Source organism: Trachymyrmex septentrionalis, unplaced genomic scaffold (assembly GCF_001594115.1).
Source record: "Trachymyrmex septentrionalis isolate Tsep2-gDNA-1 unplaced genomic scaffold, Tsep1.0 scaffold1, whole genome shotgun sequence".
NCBI lineage: Eukaryota > Metazoa > Arthropoda > Insecta > Hymenoptera > Formicidae > Trachymyrmex > Trachymyrmex septentrionalis.
The window spans coordinates 201,996-222,744 of NW_017304123.1; the positions used below are offsets into that span (position 1 = coordinate 201,996).

Sequence of the window (20,749 nt, forward strand, 5' to 3'; positions counted from 1 at the left end):
TTTTGGTATGTAAAAATTATCAAACTCATATAAACTTAAAAAATGTGATAAGCTTTTAAAAGTAGAGATTTCAAGCTTTAAAACCCTTTTTTTAAATTTGAATTTCATTCATTATTGACGAAGATATTGTATATATAACTTTGAGCTAAAAAATACGCGATGACTTTTTACTCAACCTAATATATATACTCGCCTATCATACAATCACTTTCCTCTTAAAAATCTCCTCATCATCTTCTCCTATTCCCACTGAACTCTCCCATCACAAACGATACTCTCTTTAGTTGGTTACCGATGGTTGCTTATCATTAGTTCAAATTGATATGATAATCGTTTAAATTAGAGATCTTTATGTAACAAAGCAGCTAACAAAAAAACTTGATTTCAAGAATTCATCTTTGAGCGAATTTTTATACTTTGAAACTTTTTGGTGATTTGTTTATCGTTAAAAGTTCTTGTCTTAACAATGCTCCTTACTTAGAAACATATTCAATTTCTATTTTTATTTGTAGAACCATTTAAAGGTATTTATCTTTATATAAGTCTAAATTTTAATTTACTTATATTACACAATATACACTATATATTTTCATAAATTTCAATTAGCGTGATACATTTACCGAGCGTTCATTATAGATATAGCAGTGAATATTTCTCGATATTTTATACGTTCACGAGATGTTCAAACCTGTTGGAACGACATTAATTTCTTTTTCTCGTTCAAAGTACATTTCTTCTCGTTTAAAGAAGTATATAGCTAAATTGTAAGCGTTCAAATTTTATGTAATTGTACAAATTTTTATATATACGTCCGTTAATTTTAATTTTAATTTCAATTAGTATGCGTCTACGGTGTTAAATGTTTTTAGGTAACAATTTTGAGTTATTATTTTTATTTTTTATCAAACACACACATTGAAAATAACCTAATGTAAGATCGAAACATTTTGTTTTGTAATTTTAAGATTTGTTAAAGATAGCAACTAATAATTGGCTATTGCTCTAAGTCCCTTGTCGAATTTTTAAATTTAATTAATTGAGCGTGGGTAATACAATTTTATTAAAATATATATGTTGTTGATATTAGTTTTAATGTGGTTTATTTGTATCATCAATATCTGTAGTAACTACTGGCACAGAAATACAAATAATTTTATTATATAATAATTTATGAACCTGTGAAAAAAAAGTTGTCAAAGCTATCCTTCTTTCCCTTATGTGTGTGTGCATTCGCGCTTGTGCGTGTGTACAGTAGTCGTGAAAAGTTCCGGGCCAACTGAATATCTTGGAAAGTATGAATTTTTGAGAAAAATGCTTTAAACAAAAATTCTAAGGTTTAAAAAATCTTTAGTGATCTTATCAGTTTGACTTTGAGTGACATCGCCAATTTCAAGTCAAGGTCACGTCGATTTTTTTTAATTGGATATCCGAAAAGCTGTGGACATTAGCTATTAAATTATGGAATCAAAAATAAGATGCCCAATTAAAAAAAATCGATATAATCTTGATCTGACATTGGCGGCGCCACTCAAGGTCAAAATGATTATTAAATAGATCTTTTTAAACCCTACAAATTTTTATCTAAAACATCTTTCTCAAAAAATGTATACTTTTTGAGATATTTAGCCGGCCCGGAACTTTTGGCGGACACTGTATATTTAATATATACACTAATCAAAACAATTATGACATAGAAAAATTGTGAGCAAAAATTGATCAACTTTGATTAACGATAACTTTGTGAAAAATTATCGTAAGATAAGTAATATTTTTTCTATTTTAAATTATAGCTTGAAATCTTTTCTTTAAGACACCATGGCCAGATTTTAAGTGCGTGCGTGCGTGCGTGTGTGCGTGCGTGCGTGCGTGCGTGCGTGCGTGCGTGTGTGTAACTTTGCGGAAAAAAATCGCAGCAACATATTTTTTTTTTTTTAATTAAAGGGGATAGTTCCAACTTTATGCCATTGTAAACGGCATTCCTCCAAAAAATTTTACGAAGTCCGTGCTTTCCGTCAACTTTGCAATTTTCAATATGATAAACACATCCTCATATTTTGAGAGTTACAGAGATAGGGATACTTAAAAACTGACCATAGCATCTTAAAGTAGAGATTTCAAGCTTCAATTAAAAAAAAAAAACGTTATCCTACAATAATTTTTCGCAAAGATATCGTCACTCAAAGCTGGTAATTTTTGTCCACAATTTTTCTATGCCATAATTCTTTTTCAGTGATATAGGTATATACAGGGTGTAATATTTTAATTGACGCAATTATTGATAAAATATCTCTTGAGCAGTGAATTTTAGAGAAAAATGTTTCAGATAAAAGTTATATTATTTGGAGGGGGATATAAGATGGTGCTATTGGTTTAACCTTGGAAAGCTATTTGAAGGTCTTGTAAAGGTCATCATCAATTTCTTAAATTGAATCCCATATATTTCATTGCATATTCTTGTAGCTTACCTAGAAATGTAATTTTTAGTGCAAAAATGAAAATAAGATCCAAGATCAGTTGTCCGAAGATAAGTTATCCAGATCATGATTCTCAACAATATTCAAGAGTCGTTGGTCGGACACTTTGGATAATGCTTAATGCCGGCGATGCTGTAACTTGCAAGCCTTATAACTCAAAAAGTACTTAATGAAAATGAACTTAATTATAGTGTTTTGGAAAGCTCTCGAAGTAAGCTACAAGAATATGCAATGAAATATATGGAATTCCATTTATGAAATGATTGATGACTACGTGACTTTCAAACAACTTTCCAATAAGACCGTATAACAAATCAAACTAACCAAGACTCCTTATCAATCAAAGAACTGGAAAGGATACGGGCAGTAGGAATCAAGCGCAGAAAACGTCGCGCAATCTCTCAACGGCTCAAAAGTAAGCCGACATGTAAGCGCGTTTTAGTGAATAAAGAAGTTTCACATTTCATAGATATATATATTTGCGCGACGTCCTTTCCACTCCTTTCCAATAATATTAAACCAGTAGCACCATCTATATTCTCCTCCAAATCACATAACTTTTCTGAAACATTTTTCTTTAAAATGCACTGTTCAAGAGATATTTTAATGTGTCAATTAAACCCTTCGCTGGCATTGATGCTATATGGCATCCAAAAAAAGACGTACTTCAGTGAGCATTGATGCTATATGGCATCAAAGCGCTTTTTCTTCGAAATGAACGAACGAATTTGGTTCAAACTAGGTATATAAGGGTTTTTGGGGTCGTTGATTCTGATTTTGAAGTCAAAAACATTTGTATAAAATCGACTTGTAATTTTATACAAGTCATTTGTATAAAATTCAAAATAGCGAATCCAATATGGCGGACTGAAATAAAAAAATTTATCCTTGTTAGAACATTTTGAAAATTGGCTTACGGGGGTTTTCGAGGATGCTGATTTTGACTGTGAAGTCAGAATTGTAAAATTTAAAATAGTGAATCCAATATGGCGGATTCTAATTTTTAAAAAATCACATTCTTGTAACATTTTGAAATTTGGTTTACGGGGATTTTCGAGATTATGATTTCGATTTTTAATATCAAAATTAGAAAGTAAAAAATTATAACATAAAACTGAAATCTTTCACATGTCAGTTTTTATCTACGATTTTTAGCTGATAATTCTTAATAGAATTATGACCCTTAATAGAATTATGAATAATGATGAAGTGTGCCACTGGGAGGCTGTACAGTAGGATTTTATATACTATCTTTATTTTTTTTTGTATTTTATCTTCAAATTTCGAAGTCAAATTTCAAAACGTTTCAACAAGAATGTGAATTTTTTCAAATTTAGGTCCGTCATATTGGATCCGCCATTTAAATTTTTCAATTTTGATCTCAAAATCGGAATCAGCGCCTTTAAAAACTCGTATATACCAAGTACGAAAAAAAAATTCAAACCTTTTTTTTTGCCCACCGGAGCACAAATTGTAGAAATAAACATGTTAGCAAAGAAGTTAAAATGATACACCGTGTATATATGTATATATACAACGTGTTCCAAAATTTTTGCCAACCGCTTTTGTGTAGATAGAGGGGACTAAACTGAGTCGAAAAATCCGCTACCATTTTGCAATGTTTGTAATAGTTGACAAGATATTAATTACTAAAAATTATCAAATATTAATCTTCAATAATTTTTTTCTCAAATACTATCAACTTTTCAGAAAAACTGCTAGAGACAAAAATTGTTTATTTTTTTATTATAGAGAACTAACTCTAAGAATTTTTTCAGAATTTTTGTCAACTTTTTAGTACTACATTTTTTTATTGGTTATAAAAATTTCGAAACACGCTATATACAGAATGGGGCATTTTAATTGCCCCAAGTGAATATCTCAGAAACTAAGAGAGATACAAGAAAAAGTTTTATATAAAAGTTGTAAGTTTTTTTGGAGGAAAGATGATGGAAATAACGGATTTTTGATAAGGACACCAAAATCAACATGAATTATTTAAATAAGACTCCCCATTTTTTTATTGCATATTCTTATAGCACACCTTGAGAGTTTTCTAAAACACTATAATAAAATATTTTTTTATGAAGTGCTTTTCGGGTTATAAGGCTTGACAGTTATAGTACCGCCGGCATTAGCATAACGGAAGATATCCGACCGACGAATTAAAACTTCTTTGAATGTTGTTCAGGATTATGTCCTAGATAACATTTGTTAAGATCAAGGTCATTGGAGATTGATTTTCTTATTTTCATTTTAGCACTGAAAATTCATTATTATTCAACATTCAAGAGGTTTTAACTGTCGATCAGACACTTTGCGTAATGCTAATGCTGGCGATACTGTAACTTTCAAGTCTTATAACTCAAAAAGTACTGTAGGAAATGTTTGATTAAGTGTTGGTTTTACAAGGCGTGATATAGAGAATAAAGAGAACCGTTTATTACACATAGCATAAATTAACTTTTAGATTAACAAAAAAGATTTTACGCGGTGCACGCTACAACACGCTCGTCCTCGACTGCTGCGCTTTTCCTCGCTCTTTCTTCGCTGAGCTCCGAAACCGTCCGAGCATTTCTGATTATCCTTACGCGCACCCACCCTCCCTACGCCTAATCGTGTTCGAGTAGTACTACCACGAAAAATAATCCTAGATTTCAAAAAAGTAATAAACAAAAAGATATCCTCTCTTCTTTATTTCAAGTTGTCCTCTAGTACTTCATGAAAAAATATTTTATTATAGTATTTTGGTAAGCTTCTGAGGTGTGCTATAAGAATATGCAATAAAAAAATGGGGACTTCCATTTAAAAAATTCATGCTGACCTTGACCTGTTCTTGGTAATGCCCCTTATCCAAAATCCGTTATTTCCACCTTCTTTCCTCTAAGAAAACCTACAACTTTCATATAAAACTTTTTCTTGTATCTCTTAGTTTCTAAGATATTCGTCTGGAGCGATTAAAATGCCTCACCCTGTATACACACATATACATGCGTGTGTGCGTGCGTACAAGATCATATCGATTTTTTTTATTAAAATTACCTTGGCCATCCAAGGCTAAATTAATAGTACTTTTTTATTATATATTCCCCTCCGAACCATACAACTTTTGCTTCAAACATTTTTCCATTTATCTACCATAGTTTTTGAGAAATCTTAATGCGTTGTTTAAAATGGGACACCCTGAATGTATACTATATATATAAACAATATATGTATATATGCATGTTTACTCTTATTTTTTTATAATTTAAATTGATTGAATATTAATTCATTTATTAATTTTTAAATACTACAGTATATTAATATATATTGAAAATAAAGATTTATAAAATTAATTATTGATTGATTTTCTTTAAACTTTAGATTTATATTTTCAGTCGAAATCAGAGAAAAAAAATTATATTTGTAATGTAAACTTGATACTCTGATTTCAGTATATCATTAAAAATTCTGCCTAATATTAAAATTATGGAATGTAGCACGTTGTCCTTATAATTTATCTATACCTTTTTTGTATTAGTTTATTACTATTTTAGTCTTTTGTTTCCTTTGCAAATTTATAAATTGGCCTTATTTTAAATTATGATAAGGATTTCTCGTTTCTATTTAAATTATGCTAAAAAATTAGGACTTGTAATAAAACTCGTGAATAAAAGCATTTAAAGTCACTTACATTATTCATGAAACTTTTAAACTGTAATACAGCAACATCACATTTAAAATCCATTTTTGATACTGTAATTAGGGCTTATGTAATCAGCTTTTCATAATTGTTTTTGCACCATTGGACGTTGTTGTAGTGTTGTCTAATTACACTGCATGTCTTTGTGATACTGGTATTATTTATGTAGTAAATGTGCTTAGAAAATGTTGAAATTATGTAAAGCATAAAATGCATGAAGCAATATGGCAATACACAATTCTTATACATACAGGATATTTGGAAAATAATGATAAATCTTTCGCATTGAGACAGAATGGACTGAGAAGAAAAGTTTTGTACCATTTTGCAATTTTCGCAATAGTTAACAAGATATTAATTGCTAAAAATTACCGAAAATTGGTCTTCAATCATTTTTCACTCAAATACTATCAACGTTACAAAAAAACTGCTTATTAAAACTTGTTGATTTTCTCCTAGAGCTCTAAGAATTTTTTTAGAATTTTTTCAGCATTTTTCAATACCGTATTTTCTCATGTTAATAAAAATGCAATATTAAAAAGTTGATAAAAAATTCTGAAAAAATTCGTAGAGTTCTATGAGAAGAAAATTAATAATTTTCGTCTCTTGCAATTTTTCTGTAAAGTTGATTTGAGTAAAAAATTATTGAAGACCAATTTTCGACAATTTTTAGCAATTAGTATTTTGTTAACTATTGCGAAAATTGCAAATTGGTAGAGACTTCTTTTCAGTTCAGTCCATTCTACCCTTATGCGAAAGATTATCCAAATTATTCATTATTTTCCAAACACTGCGTGTATATATATATATATATATATATAAAACTCTATAAAGTAAATATTTTCTTAGTTGTCTTTTTCAAAATAGATATATATTAGGTGTAGTAAAAAGAAATCTATTATTTTTCCAATAGATGGCTTTAGTAATCTGTATCTCGCGTTGTATAAGTGCGATCGGGTTACGCCAAATGGCGTTAGAAAGATAAGATTTCGTACTAAAAAAACTTCTCAGACAGTTTTGTGATTGCTTGAGTCAGTATTGTTTGAGCGCGTGTCAAAGATGGACACCAACAAAGAGAAAATACGCCATATTTTACAGTTTTTCTTCGATAAAGGCGAAAACGCAAGCCAGGCGGCTGAAAATGTGAATAGTGTTTATGGTCCTGATACTGTAACAGTCAATATCGCGCAATTTTGGTTTCGTCGATTCCGTTCCGGTAATTTTGATGTCAAAGATGCACCACGCTCTGGAAGGCCAATTGTCGAAAATGTCGATAAAATAATGGAAATCGTCGAGTCCGACCGTCATGTAAGCACTGTTTCGATTGCCCAGGAGCTAAACATTGCACAAAAAACCGTTTGGAACCATTTAAATAAGGCTGGATACAAAAAGAAGCTCGATGTATGGGTGCCACACGAGTTAACGCAAAAAAACCTCATGGACCGAATTTCCATCTGCGAATCGCTGCTGAATCGCAACAAAATCGACCCATTTCTGAAGCGAATGGTTACTGGTGATGAAAAGTGGGTCACTTACGACAACGTCAAGCGAAAACGGTCGTGGTCGAATCGCGATGAGCCGGCGCAAACGGTGGCCAAGCCAGGATTGACGATCAGGAAGGTTTTGCTGTGTGTTTGGTGGGATTGGCAGGGAATCATCTACTATGAGCTGCTCCCCTATGGCCAAACTCTTAATTCGGACCTGTACTGTCAACAATTGGACCGTCTGAAAGAAGCAATCGCCCAGAAGCGGCCAGCTTTGGCCAATAGGAGAGGAATTGTGTTCCATCAAGACAACGCCAGGCCATACACATCGATAGTGACTCGCCAGAAGCTCCGGGAGCTTGGTTAGGAGGTTCTTATGCATCCACCTTATAGTCCGGACCTGGCATCAAGTGATTACCACCTGTTCCTGTCTATGGCGAATGATTTTGCTGGTGAAAAATTCGCCTCAAGAAAAGCTTGTGAAAATCAACTGTCCCAGTTTTTTGCCAATAGGGACGAGGGTTTCTATGAGAGAGGCATAATGAAATTACCTTCAAAATGGCAACAAGTTATCGAACAAAACGGTGCATATTTGACCTAAATCGGATCATTCTAACTATGCTAAATAAAGTCTTCAATTTAATGCAAAAATAATAGATTTCTTTTTACTACACCTTATAAATTGATACTAGAAATTAAAATGCTTATAACGATCGAAACTGGATCTTCATTGTTTAAATAAATCTTGAATTACTATATATACATATATGTACTTGTATATAATACAGGGTATCCCATTTTAATGTCCCACCTCAAATGACTTTTATTTTTGATTTTAGAAAAAAATGTTTTAGACAAAAGTTGTATAGCTTTAAGGGGGGCATAAGATGGTATTATTAGTTTAACCTTGAATAGTTGCTTGAAGGTTACCTTGAATTTCTTAAATGGGACCCTCTACTTTTTATTGTACATTCATCATCTCGAGAGCTTTTAAAAATATTTTAATTACCATAAGTTCATTTTCATTAAGTACTTTATATAAAAATGTAATTTTTAGTGCAAAAATGAAAATAAGAAGAATAACCTCTAATGATCTTGATCTTAATGATTGTTATTCAGGACATGACGTTGAATAACATTTAAGAGGTTTTAGTCGTCGATTGGACACCTTGGATAATGCCGGCGGTGCTGTAACTTGCAAGCTTTATAACTCGAAAAGTGCTTAATGAAAATGAACTTAATTATAGTGTTTTGGAAAGCTCTCAAGATGATCTGCACAAGAATGTGCAATAAAAAGTAGAGGATTTCATTTAAGAAATTGAAGGTAACTTTCACGCTTGAAGGTGACCTTCAAGCAACTATTCAAGGTCGAACTAATAACATTATCTTATATCCCTCTTAAAGTCATACAACTTTTGTCTGAAACATTTTTTTCTAAGATCAAAAATAAAAAAATTTGGTGGAATATTAAAATGGACACTATAGTATATTAGTCTTTCGAACTGCGCGCCGAATTATTTTTTCGGACTAACTACTCTAGTAATCGCGCGAACTAAATTGACAAGCAATTTTAATAATTTTATACTATAGGCTTTATATTAAACTATAAAAATGTTAATATTTTTAAAAATTGTAATAAATTTATAGCGAAAAATATTACCTCGGCCGGGAGTCGAACTCTGATCTTTCCTTTTAAGGCTTAGGACGCTCGTATACAGAGAGATCTGGATTCGATTCCCGACCGATATAATATTTTTTGCAATAAATTTATTAACAGTTGTTCAACATATTAACATCTTTATAATATGAGGTGCAATTGTAGCATCAAATTATTAAAATTGCTTGTCAATTTCACGATCATTAGAGTAGTTTAATTGCGTTTATAGTCCGGAAAAATAATTCGGTTCGAAAAACTACAATATGGTATTATATATGCAAGTACATATGTATATGGTATATATAGTAATTCAAGATTGAATTATTTAAGCATGAAGATTCAGCTTCGATCGTTATAAGCATTTTAATTTCTAATATTGATTGTGTTCTTACATATGCGATCTAAAATAAAGATTTTTAATATTAATTATATAAATCGACTTATAAATTAAGACCACAGACCTCTATATGTATATTACACTAAACTGCTAACTTCTCACTTTTTCTTATATAAAAATACTGCCCGAATTACATGCGTACATTAAGATCGTCACGTATAGAAAAGAGATGCCAACAAGGATTTCTGTCATAGTGGAAATTGAGTGCATTCAACGAAAAAAACCGCTTACTGAGCAAAAAAGGGATTAATTTATAATTAATATGTTTATTTATTATAATTCATAATGTAGAATAACTTGTCTATTGTAAATAATCTTTAATATCATTTTTCTTACGTATTTATGTTTATTATTTCTCTAATGTCATGTTTGGGCCGTAAGGTAGCGCTCAGTGAGCGGTGGAGCGACTTATAATTACGCTCCATCACTCACATTACAAATTATAATAAATAAATATATTAATCATAGATTCAGTACATTCAGAACGACAATCACTTAATGAACTTAAGCGCTTAATGAACAATTGTCGTTCTGAATGCACTCATTAATCTCTTTTTTGCTCAATGATTGGTTTTTTCGTTAAACGCACCCAATATAAAGTGAAACATTGCACATAATGGCGGTATGCTTAAAATTTCAACCAATCAAATTTATCCCGGTTTATTCCGATGAGGAAACGCAACAATTTTAAATGTAAAGAGTTGTGATAGTTTTCATCAACATCATATGATTTCTGTTCATGCGCCGACCATATTGAATTTTACTTCACCGGACATATTTGATTGGTTCACCGCTCCCCACTAGTTTTAAACGACTGCGTATCCATTGAAATGTTACACCTTATATTCTTTTCCACTATGGGTTATGTGACCAGCCTCTCTGTGATTGATTCAAGATGTTGTGTACCTCTCTGTGATTGATTCAAGATGTCACATACTTCTCTGTGATTAAACGCTTTCTGCACATGCATACATACTTCTTGGTAATTTTTGTCAGCACTTGAAGAGGCAGAGTTAGCAGAGTTTAATGTAATATTGAATTAGGGAAAAAGTCCCTTTTGGGAAAAAGTTGATAAAAAAACCTTTCCCTATCAATATCTTCGTTAAAAATGATCAAAATTTAAATTTTAAAAAAGAGTTTTAAAGCTTAAAATTTTTACTTCCAAATGGTTGCTATATTTTTTGAGTTTAGGTGAGTTTTGTAATTTTTACATATAGAAAACTACGAGCTCAAAAAAAAAATGAAAAATTTTTATTTTACTTTGTAAGTCTGTAGCGTGCTCAAAAAAATTTGAGCAAATTTTCGATCATCGTGAAAGCTGAAACTTTCCTTATAAAGTCTTAGTCGTTTTTTAAAAATGTTCTCATGTTTTTTTTGTTTCTGAATTGCTCATGAGATAAGTAAAAAGGAATATTCTGACTTTATTGCCCGTAACTCCATTAAAAATCATCGTATTACAATTAAAAATATAGATTCTAAGCTGAAATTCTATCAAGTGGTAATTGCCAATTTTTTTAAATAGAATAATATAGGCTGCTAAAAAAGTCTTTTTACCAACTTGTAAAAGGATTTTTTCCCTAATCTAATATATAGAAATCTGAGGAAAAGTACTGTCCACATTTATTCTGTATATATTATTAATTTCCGTATAAAGTAAAAATATTTAATATATTATTCTTAATTGAAAAATATCTAATTTATGTAATAGTAGAGAAAAGGCCCTTATTATGAGATATCAAGTTTATTTTGGGTAAATGCTAGAAATCTATGAGTAGAATTTAAAAAAATAATAGGTCATTTTGAAGGGTTTGGTACATGAAAAAGATTGAAATGTCCACCCTCAGGTTACTGACTGATATTATAAATACTCTAAGTATCATATTATGATGTTCTTACAGTTCTACGATCATCAAATCTAACTTCTGTAATTAAGCAATTCATCATATCCCATATTTTTCTATTAGTACGATCTTACTCTATCACTACATGAAGAATTTATTGCCAAATATTTACTTATTAAATAATAAACAAGATTAAAGGCTCATCTCAATGAAATTTGAAGACATCCAAATTCTAAAATCTTTTTTTTTTACAATGACTACAGGCATGATCTAATAATTAATTTTCCAACTAAATAATTTTCAATTCAAGAGTAACAAATTCATGGTGGAACCAATAGATAGCATTTATTAGTTTAGCAGAAATGCCGCTATCTCATATTAGGCGCCTCATAGGGGACTTTTCTCTATATGCATAATTGAAAATTTATAACATAAAGTGTATTATAATAAAAAAAAACGTTAATTTTATTTCTTTCTATGGTATAGTACGTTTATTTAAAACATGGATGCTAAGATTTTGCTATTTTTTTATTTATAACTGGCTATAAAATGTAAACTTGATGGCAATAAGCAGTTGGATATATGAAATTTTTATTTTTCATTATACACTATTATTTATGTTACAGTGCACAACAATCCTCGGAGAATGCTGTTAAGTCTGGGCGGCACACATTAGGCAATCAAGTAATTCGTAAAGGTTACATGTGCATACATAATCTTGGTATTATGAAGGGTGGCTCGAGAGATTACTGGTTCGTTTTAACATCAGAAAGTATCTCCTGGTTTAAGGATGAAGAAGTAAATATTGCTCATAATTATTAATCAATTGTTTAAGTTAATGTTAAAAATGATAAAAATTGTAACATTTTATATTGAAAAAAAAAACTATTATCCAAAAACAATGTTAAATCTAGTATATTTTTATGTACAAAGGAACGTGAAAAGAAATATATGTTGCCTTTGGATGGACTGAAATTGCGTGATTTAGAACAAGGTTTCATGTCGCGTCGTCATCTGTTTGCGTTATTCAATCCAGAAGGAAGAAATGTTTATAAGGATTATAAACAATTGGAGTTAAGTTGTGAAACACAAGATGATGTTGATTCTTGGAAGGCGTCATTCCTGAGGGCTGGTGTATATCCCGAAAAATCAACAGAGCAAGCAAATGGTGAAGAGGTGAGTTCATCAAATTATTAAATCAAAACATGATTAAATAATTATCTATGCTGTTATAAAAAAGAAAATTTATATTTTATATTAATTTAGGTAATTATTTAGAATAGTTACCTCATCTCTGATAATAAAAATTTGTGATTATTAACGTAAATATTTTGATAATATATTATTAAATTCGTGATTTTTTATTATATAAATACTGTATAAATAAGTACGCATACTTTTAATGTTATAATATCTTGTATATTGCTGAAAAATGACAATTTTTTCTCTACACTTATCATTTCTATTGATAATTAAACTCGGATAATAACATTAAAATCGCAGTTTGTATTATTAAGTTTTAAATATACATACATGTTTACGAAACTAATCATGAAATTAGTACTGTATTATCAGTTTCTTACTCTTAATCACTTAAATTTTAACAGTCACATGAACTTTCATAAGCGCTAACTATCTTTAATATCTCGTCGGTGCGATGGCTTTTACTACAATATATGCGAAAAGTTGTTAACGCGCGTGGGTGGGGAGGAAGCGAAAGAGGGGACAAAACCTTCTACAATTGCTAAGTACATACATATATAAAATAAATACATAGGTATGCTCATCCGGTGGTAAATTATTGTGCAGGAATTCAGAATAGTGAGGATGTTATCAAACGAGCAGATTCGGCTTCGTGAAATACGGCCGCTTAAGGGGATTCTAAAGCCGTTTGTATTATCTACTTATAATTTTTGTTTAATAATTACTTTTTTCTTCTTTTACAGATTCGAAAATCCTTTTCCAGGGTTAAAGTATACGCATTAATACGTATTTGTGAGGTGGAGTATATGCCGAGAACAACAAAAAATTTTTCTTAAGATTTCAATTTTGAAATTTTGTGTCATTCTCGGAATAAATTCCACAGATACTTTACAGATACGTATTAATGTGTATATTTTAATCGTGAAAAAGGATTTTCGAATCTGTAATAGAGAAAAAGTAATTGTTATACAAAAAGGCTTTTGTATGTAGGCTTTCGATCACAATTTCGCAAATTTAGGATTGTTTGTGCATGTTATACGCTTCCAGGGAAGATATCATTTGATACGTACGATACGCCCTTAATTGAGATAAGCGTTGACTCTAATTTGCCCTTATCAGTCCTAATAGCGCCTATATAGAGCTCTAATAGCACATACATAGAGCTCTAATAGGCTATTAAGCTACAGGCTGTATGTCTTATCAGCTTTATATCGTTGATTCTGATTTTCTCTTATCAGTTTATTAAATACAATTTAAATCATTTTTTACATTATAATTTTTAATACAATTGATTTATTTGTAAAATTTCATAATTGAGATACAAACATATACAGGGTGTCTCAGAAATAAGATAGGTGCTGCATTAGGAGCATAGAATAGGTAAAGGAAAACAAAAAAGTCTTATATTATTTTGAGATATTCGCTGTAGTTTTCGAATTAAAAAAGAAAACATATAAGCCAATGTGCGATGAAGCGAATTGCACGAATTCATAACACGGCTCATCACGCTTCACTCTCGGCAGCGCGTCGCCGCCATTGCTGTCGAGTGAGACGCGATGGGCCATGCTACGAATTCGCGCGGCGTGACTTCACCATTGGTTTATATGTTTCCTTTCGACAAATATTATACTTACTTATTAGGAAGACATTGTAATTTCTTTAATTATTTTCAAATATTATTATTTTTTTATTATAACCTTTATCGTTGTTATTATTATAATAGTATCATTTAAATATGAATATAAAGTTTAAAGTGTATTATTACTAATAACAAGAACTTAACAAAAATTCGTGAAATCAATCGGAAAAGACATTAAAAATGTAAAAAAAAACATCAAATATTTTTGCAATCAAATCATTTTGTAAATATATGAAAATGATAATGAAAATAATACTTAACAAAAATTCGTGAAATCTACCAGAAAAGACATTAAAAATGTAAAAAATAGCGTCAAGTATATTTTATAAAAAAAAGATAGCTAATGATGCCATAAAAAAAGAAGTGAAATCAAAATAATATTTCAAATATTTCTATTTAAAAAGTCCCATAGAACACAGTTCTCCGAGCGGCATCTTGAAAAGCATCCTTATGATGTCCTTTGGACATCTTTAAGACAGTATGGAATAATTTCTTATAATTATAATATACTACACAAAGTATGGATGACATTTGAAGTGTATAACAACACATTAAAACGAGAGAAAGAAATACAATAGATAGCGTAATGAGAGGCGCAGAAACTGAAAAGAGATTTTTACATCGATAACAAATAGAAAATTATAGAGATAAAAAATCGGAAGGAGCAAGATCTCTAGCAGCAACATATTTAGCATGCCCGTATTGTTTATAATCAAAATTTAAAATAAAAATTGCTAAGACAGTCGTTCGCACCCTTGCCAATTTATTTTATATATTTATACTATATATATAATATATTATATATATAAAAAAAATTAAAATTAATAATTAATATAGTATAATTCATTTTAATTCATTCTATTTATGAAAGGATATTAGCAAATAGACAATGTAATTTCGAAATATTTTAAGAATATGTATAAATCTCAATTTCACATATAACTCGCTTTTAAATTTATTTGGTAATAAAGTCTCTAATCCGCACAAATGAGTCATGCATTATTTCTAAAAATGTTTATTAAATAAAAAATATGATATTCAGATTTCTATTTTCATGAAAATAAAGTATAATCAAAGATAATAACATTATGTCGAACAACAACTGTTAATACTACTATAATAAATTTCAAATTCTATTACTACAGTAAAAAAATTTAAAAGTTAAAAATTTAGTATCAAAAAATATTAAAAATTTTTCTTTATCTCATAGAAAAATATTTGTATGTGCATCTGTTGAATATAAAATATAATATATCAATACTAAAATAATAACTTGAATATATATAAAACTTCTTTAATTTGCGAAAAATAATTATAATTATAATAAAATATTTATTGAATTATTTGTATGAATCGAATATGAACAATACGGGCGCGTCAAGTATGCTGCTGCTGGTGATCTTGCTCATTTTCGATTTTTTTATCTCTACAATTCTCTATTTATCGATTTAAAATTCCTTTTCAGTTTTTGCGCCTCTCATTACGCTATCTATTGCATTTCATTCTCTCGTGTTGTTATACTTAATACACTTCAAATGTCTTATCCGTACTTTGTAGTATATTATAATTATGAAAAATTATTCCATACAACACTTTAACGATATCCAAAGGACGCCTACATCGTAAGGATGCCTTCAAGATGTTATTCGGAGAACTGTATTCTATGAGACTTTTTAAATAGAGATACTTGAAATATTATTTTGATTTTGCTTCTTTTTTTAGCATTATCTTTGGTATCTTTTTTTCAAATATATTTGACGCCTTTTTTTATATTTTTAATGTCTTCTAGTAAATTTCATCTTATATTATATATCGTCTTAAGTACGGTCTTAAGAAGTTACGAACCGCAATCAAAAGGCCGCATTAGCGTCTTAAGACATTACTTAAGACAGTCTTAAAATAAGAATCGACTATGAATATCGACCAGAGAACTGTATTAGCATCTTAAAACATTACTTAAGGCGGTCTTAAAATAAGAACGGACTATGAATACTGCCCTTTAGGGATCCAAACCGTGTGTGTGACCATGTATAATATAACCGTGCCAACAAAATAGCTGGCGTAACACTGGTGGACACAAGCGTTGGAAATAAAATTAATTTATTTCCGTTGCGCAGTTGCGCCACGTCATTACGACTGGGAATAATTCTCTTGCGCCTGCCCATGCGCTTTACACGTGTTACATCGTGTAGATGAGCCTTAACACTTCATATCTCGGTTCGCGGGGCAAAGCTACATATTTTTCTGTTAGGTTCTTTTAATTTCATGTAAAAATGCGTCGAATAAGTCTAATTTTATTGATTTTTGAGGTGATTGATGCTAAACTAATTACTTTCTAAATAATTACCTAATTTATTTATCAAGCGTTTGAGTCAGTTTTACAATAATTTTTTTTTATCTATTATGAAAAAAGATATTTATTTAGAATACGATCACCTCCAATTTTGATAAAATTAGGCTTATTTGACGCGTTTTTTGCACGAAATGAAAGGATCTGTAAGAAAAAAATCGAGATATTAAGCGTTAAAGTTGACGACTATTGAGGTTAGGAAATCTCTCATAGCGACTAGAAATCCTACAATCAGAGTTTGGCGAATGTGGACCAAAAATGGCGGATAGAAAGAGATAACAGATATTGCTTTCTCGTATGAACGCGTGCGCAGTGTTCAAATACGTGATAGATAATATGTAACGACAATACTTGAAGAAACCAATCGAGTTGAATTGGCCGAATTGTACAATTATAATTTGTTAATTTCTTTTTGTCCGAGATTTCGAAACGATTTCTAACCTTTTTGACACAGGTTTTTTTACTCATTTGCTTATAGCTATCTCTATTTCTTTCTTCGCATTCGTTTTCCGACAATGTACGAAGCTATCCGAAGAATACCGAATGGAAAACCAATCAGAAGTTATGCCCGCTTTCGCCAAACTCTGATTATAGGATTTTTAAAACTATCGACTATCGTCATTGTAGAATCAGCTTAATGCTTAATATCTCGGTTCGCGAGGCCGATTCAATATTTTTTCTTACAGATTTTGTCATTTTGTGTAAAAATGAGTCTAATTTTATCAAAATCGGAGGTGAGGACCATATTCTAAATAAATATCAAAAAAAATTATCTAAATGAAGAAAAAATATTTTTTCTAAATCTGTTTTATGACAAGTTAATTTATATTTATTAGAATTTATTTCAATTTATTTTAGGATAAGCAGAGGGTAAGTTAATGAAAAATAGAGATTTTCGTTTTTGAATCTTTAACTTATAGTGGTTTGAATTACATTTGTTAAATGCAACTAACAAAAAGAATTACTTTAGAAAAATAGGCTTTATTTGGCTTTTATAATCGCGATTAGGATAGAATTACCCACACAGCATGTAATATTGCAGTGAGATTACTTGCAATACAATATTACGTAAATACTACTGAGATATTATAATTGTGCTGTATTACAATGTAATATTGCAATAATTTTGTTTGAGATATTACAATGTGATATATCATTCTGCAATATTGCTACAATGTCGTCCAAATATTCCAGTGAGATATATCACAATGCAGTGTTAGTGCAATATCGTCCAAACATTACAATATGATATATTGAGCTGAAGTATTACCACAATATCATTTAAATATCGCAGTACGACATATCGCAAAGCAATATTACCGTAAGTCGTTCAAATATTGCAATGTGATATATCGCATTGTAATATTACCACAATCTCATTCAATAGTTGCAATGTGGTATATTGCACTGTAATATTACAGCAATATCGTTCAATTATTACATTGCAGTTTATTACATCGTAATATTACTACAACAGCGTTGAAATATTACAATGCATTTTATTGCAATGCCCTCTTTCTGTGATATGAATAATATTGTGATTTATTATTGAATAAATATTAAGTATTAAATGTAAAAAAATTAGGAATATAGATTAAATATAACTCACAATAGATATAAATAAGCTGTTTGTGTCATATATCTTATTTGTATCTATTACATGTTATATGTAATATTTATTTACAATTTTTTTATCTCTTCAATATTCAATTTTTCTTCTATTTTTAATTTTTTTTATTATATGCGGGGTCAAATAATACATCATTGAAATATATGTACAAGTCGATGTTTCAACATTTGCCGTCCAAAATACAATATAACAGTAACAAAGGTTTAAAAAAATAAAGTAAAACGTTTATGAATTTTTATTTTAAATAATAGTCTTTGAGATATAAGAATTTAAATATGACTATCTCTACAGTACGAAATATTGCAGCAATATTGCGACATTTTAATAATGCGCAACATTGCAAAAATTGCAACAATATTGCTGCAATATTGAATTTTTTATATTTTATTGAATATATTACAACAGTATTGAAAAATATTTTGTAGAAAATATTGCAATTTACAGTGTTAAAATTCAACAGATTATATTTAGAGAAATATTACAAACATTCGCTATAAAATTATGCAATATTTTAGAATTATTCCACTTTTATTAATGTTAATATATTATTGCTTAGCATTATATATTTCAAAATATATAAAGTTATAATCAAAGTATATTTGGAGGCCTAGAAATAACATACAAAAAAATTTGGGAATCTCCAGGAGACTCGCCTCGATTTGTAAGGAGTATTCGCGTACTCTTTATAGAACTTCTGGATATTTTCTCTTTATGAAAAACATATCCCTTTCGCGGACACTTGTTTATTGAATTGTAATATTGCAACAATATATTGCAATATTTTCTACAAAATTAATTCTTACTGTACAAGCTACAATTTGCCTCACCCATATAAACGTAGGTCACTAGAATCCGTTCGTTTTTCCACCTGTTCAGAATGATTAAAAAAATCTCTAAAAATTCACCAATATACTTTTAACTTTCTAGAATAAATATTAGAACTTCATTTTGGAAAATAATCAAATGTAGTATGATTTATAATTACTGTAAAACTCATAAGTTGGGAAAAAGTGGCATTTGATTTAAAAAATTATAATTTTCCATAATAAATGAATATAAAAAAATGACTCTAGAGTTTTGTAGTTTAGATATGAAGTTTTGAAAATAAAAATACTAGAACTTCGAATTCTACAAAAAGTTTAATTATTTGAATTTATGAATATGAATAATTTTTAACAAAGGACAAATAGGAAAAATCGAATTAAAATATGCATTTTTTTAATTTTGTTGTAAAATAATGTATTTTTTAATGAAAAAAAAATGTAACACATTTAAATAAATATGACTAGCCTCTTCAGCTCCATTTTGTCTAAAAAATAAATAATTCTTTTAAAAAAAAATTTTTTTAATGAAAAACATTCAGACACCTAATTTTAGAATGAAAATAGAATATAATAATTTATAATAATATTGACACAATTTTTATTTTTTACAAAAGTACCCTTTGTATATTTATGTGAGTTACTAGCGTCTCACGTCGACTTGAACTGCACGCCAGTCACAGGCAGATTGATGGCCAAAGTCGCCGCGCCGCGCACAGGTCTCCCCCCTCCCACCCCCAAACTTTTTTTACGGTGAGATAACAAGCCGGATTCATCGAACTTGTGAGAAACTTGCACGAACAGGAATCGCTCGGTCACTAGTGATCCATATTTGTAGGGTAAGGGTTAAAATTATAATATTTTGCAATATTACAATATTTAGTAATTATAATATTTCTAATAAAATATTATAATTTTAATATTGCAGTAATATTGCTGCAATTTTTGTATTATTGTGCATTATTGAAATATTGTTGCAATATTGTGCTAAAGGAGTAAGTACAGGGCCCAACCACAAGAGGCTATTCGTAAGAAGAAAACGCGCAGAAATTCTAAAAGAAAAAATACGCAAATAGAATTGATGTGTTTTCTGGAGATTCCTAACCTTTTTTGAGAATGCTTTCTAGACCTCTGAATGTTTTTTTTTTATCATAACTTTATCATACGCAATCAATACTAAAAAATGCCTGTTAATATGTTGAAACTGTTAATAAATTTATTGCAAAAAGTATTACCTCGACCGGGACTTCAACCCGGATCTCTTGTATTCCGAGCGTCCTAAACCATTAGACCGAAGTCTTGGTAATATTCTTCGCAATAATCGATACAATAAGGAAACAACGTCTTTCTTTCAGGTGACATAATATAAACAATATTAAGAATTTTTATTTTAGACCGCATATGTGAGAAACACAATCAATACTAGAAAAATATCTATTACAGTCGAAGCTGGATCTTCATTGCTTTAGATAATTCAATCTTGAATTACTAATATACACTATATATATATATATATCTGCATATGTACCATATTGTGGGCTTTTTCATATTTATAATAAATACATTCT

At 29.7% G+C, this 20,749-nt stretch overlaps 1 protein-coding gene across 12 annotated transcripts in view; it reads left to right on the plus strand.

The window, feature by feature from the left end:
* LOC108751679 (dynamin) overlaps nucleotides 1-20,749 on the plus strand; it is an 89,417-nt gene that overhangs the window by 34,908 nt on the left and 33,760 nt on the right. For 11 of the 12 annotated variants that reach the window (XM_018492672.1, XM_018492719.1, XM_018492020.1 and 8 more), the window contains 2 exons: nucleotides 12,165-12,336; nucleotides 12,472-12,714. In XM_018492672.1, the coding sequence (XP_018348174.1) occupies nucleotides 12,165-12,336; nucleotides 12,472-12,714 (415 nt within the window). Of the gene's footprint in view, nucleotides 1-12,164; nucleotides 12,337-12,471; nucleotides 12,715-17,588; nucleotides 17,601-20,749 lie in introns of all 12 variants that reach the window. The other variant, XM_018492113.1, reaches the window with a different exon arrangement.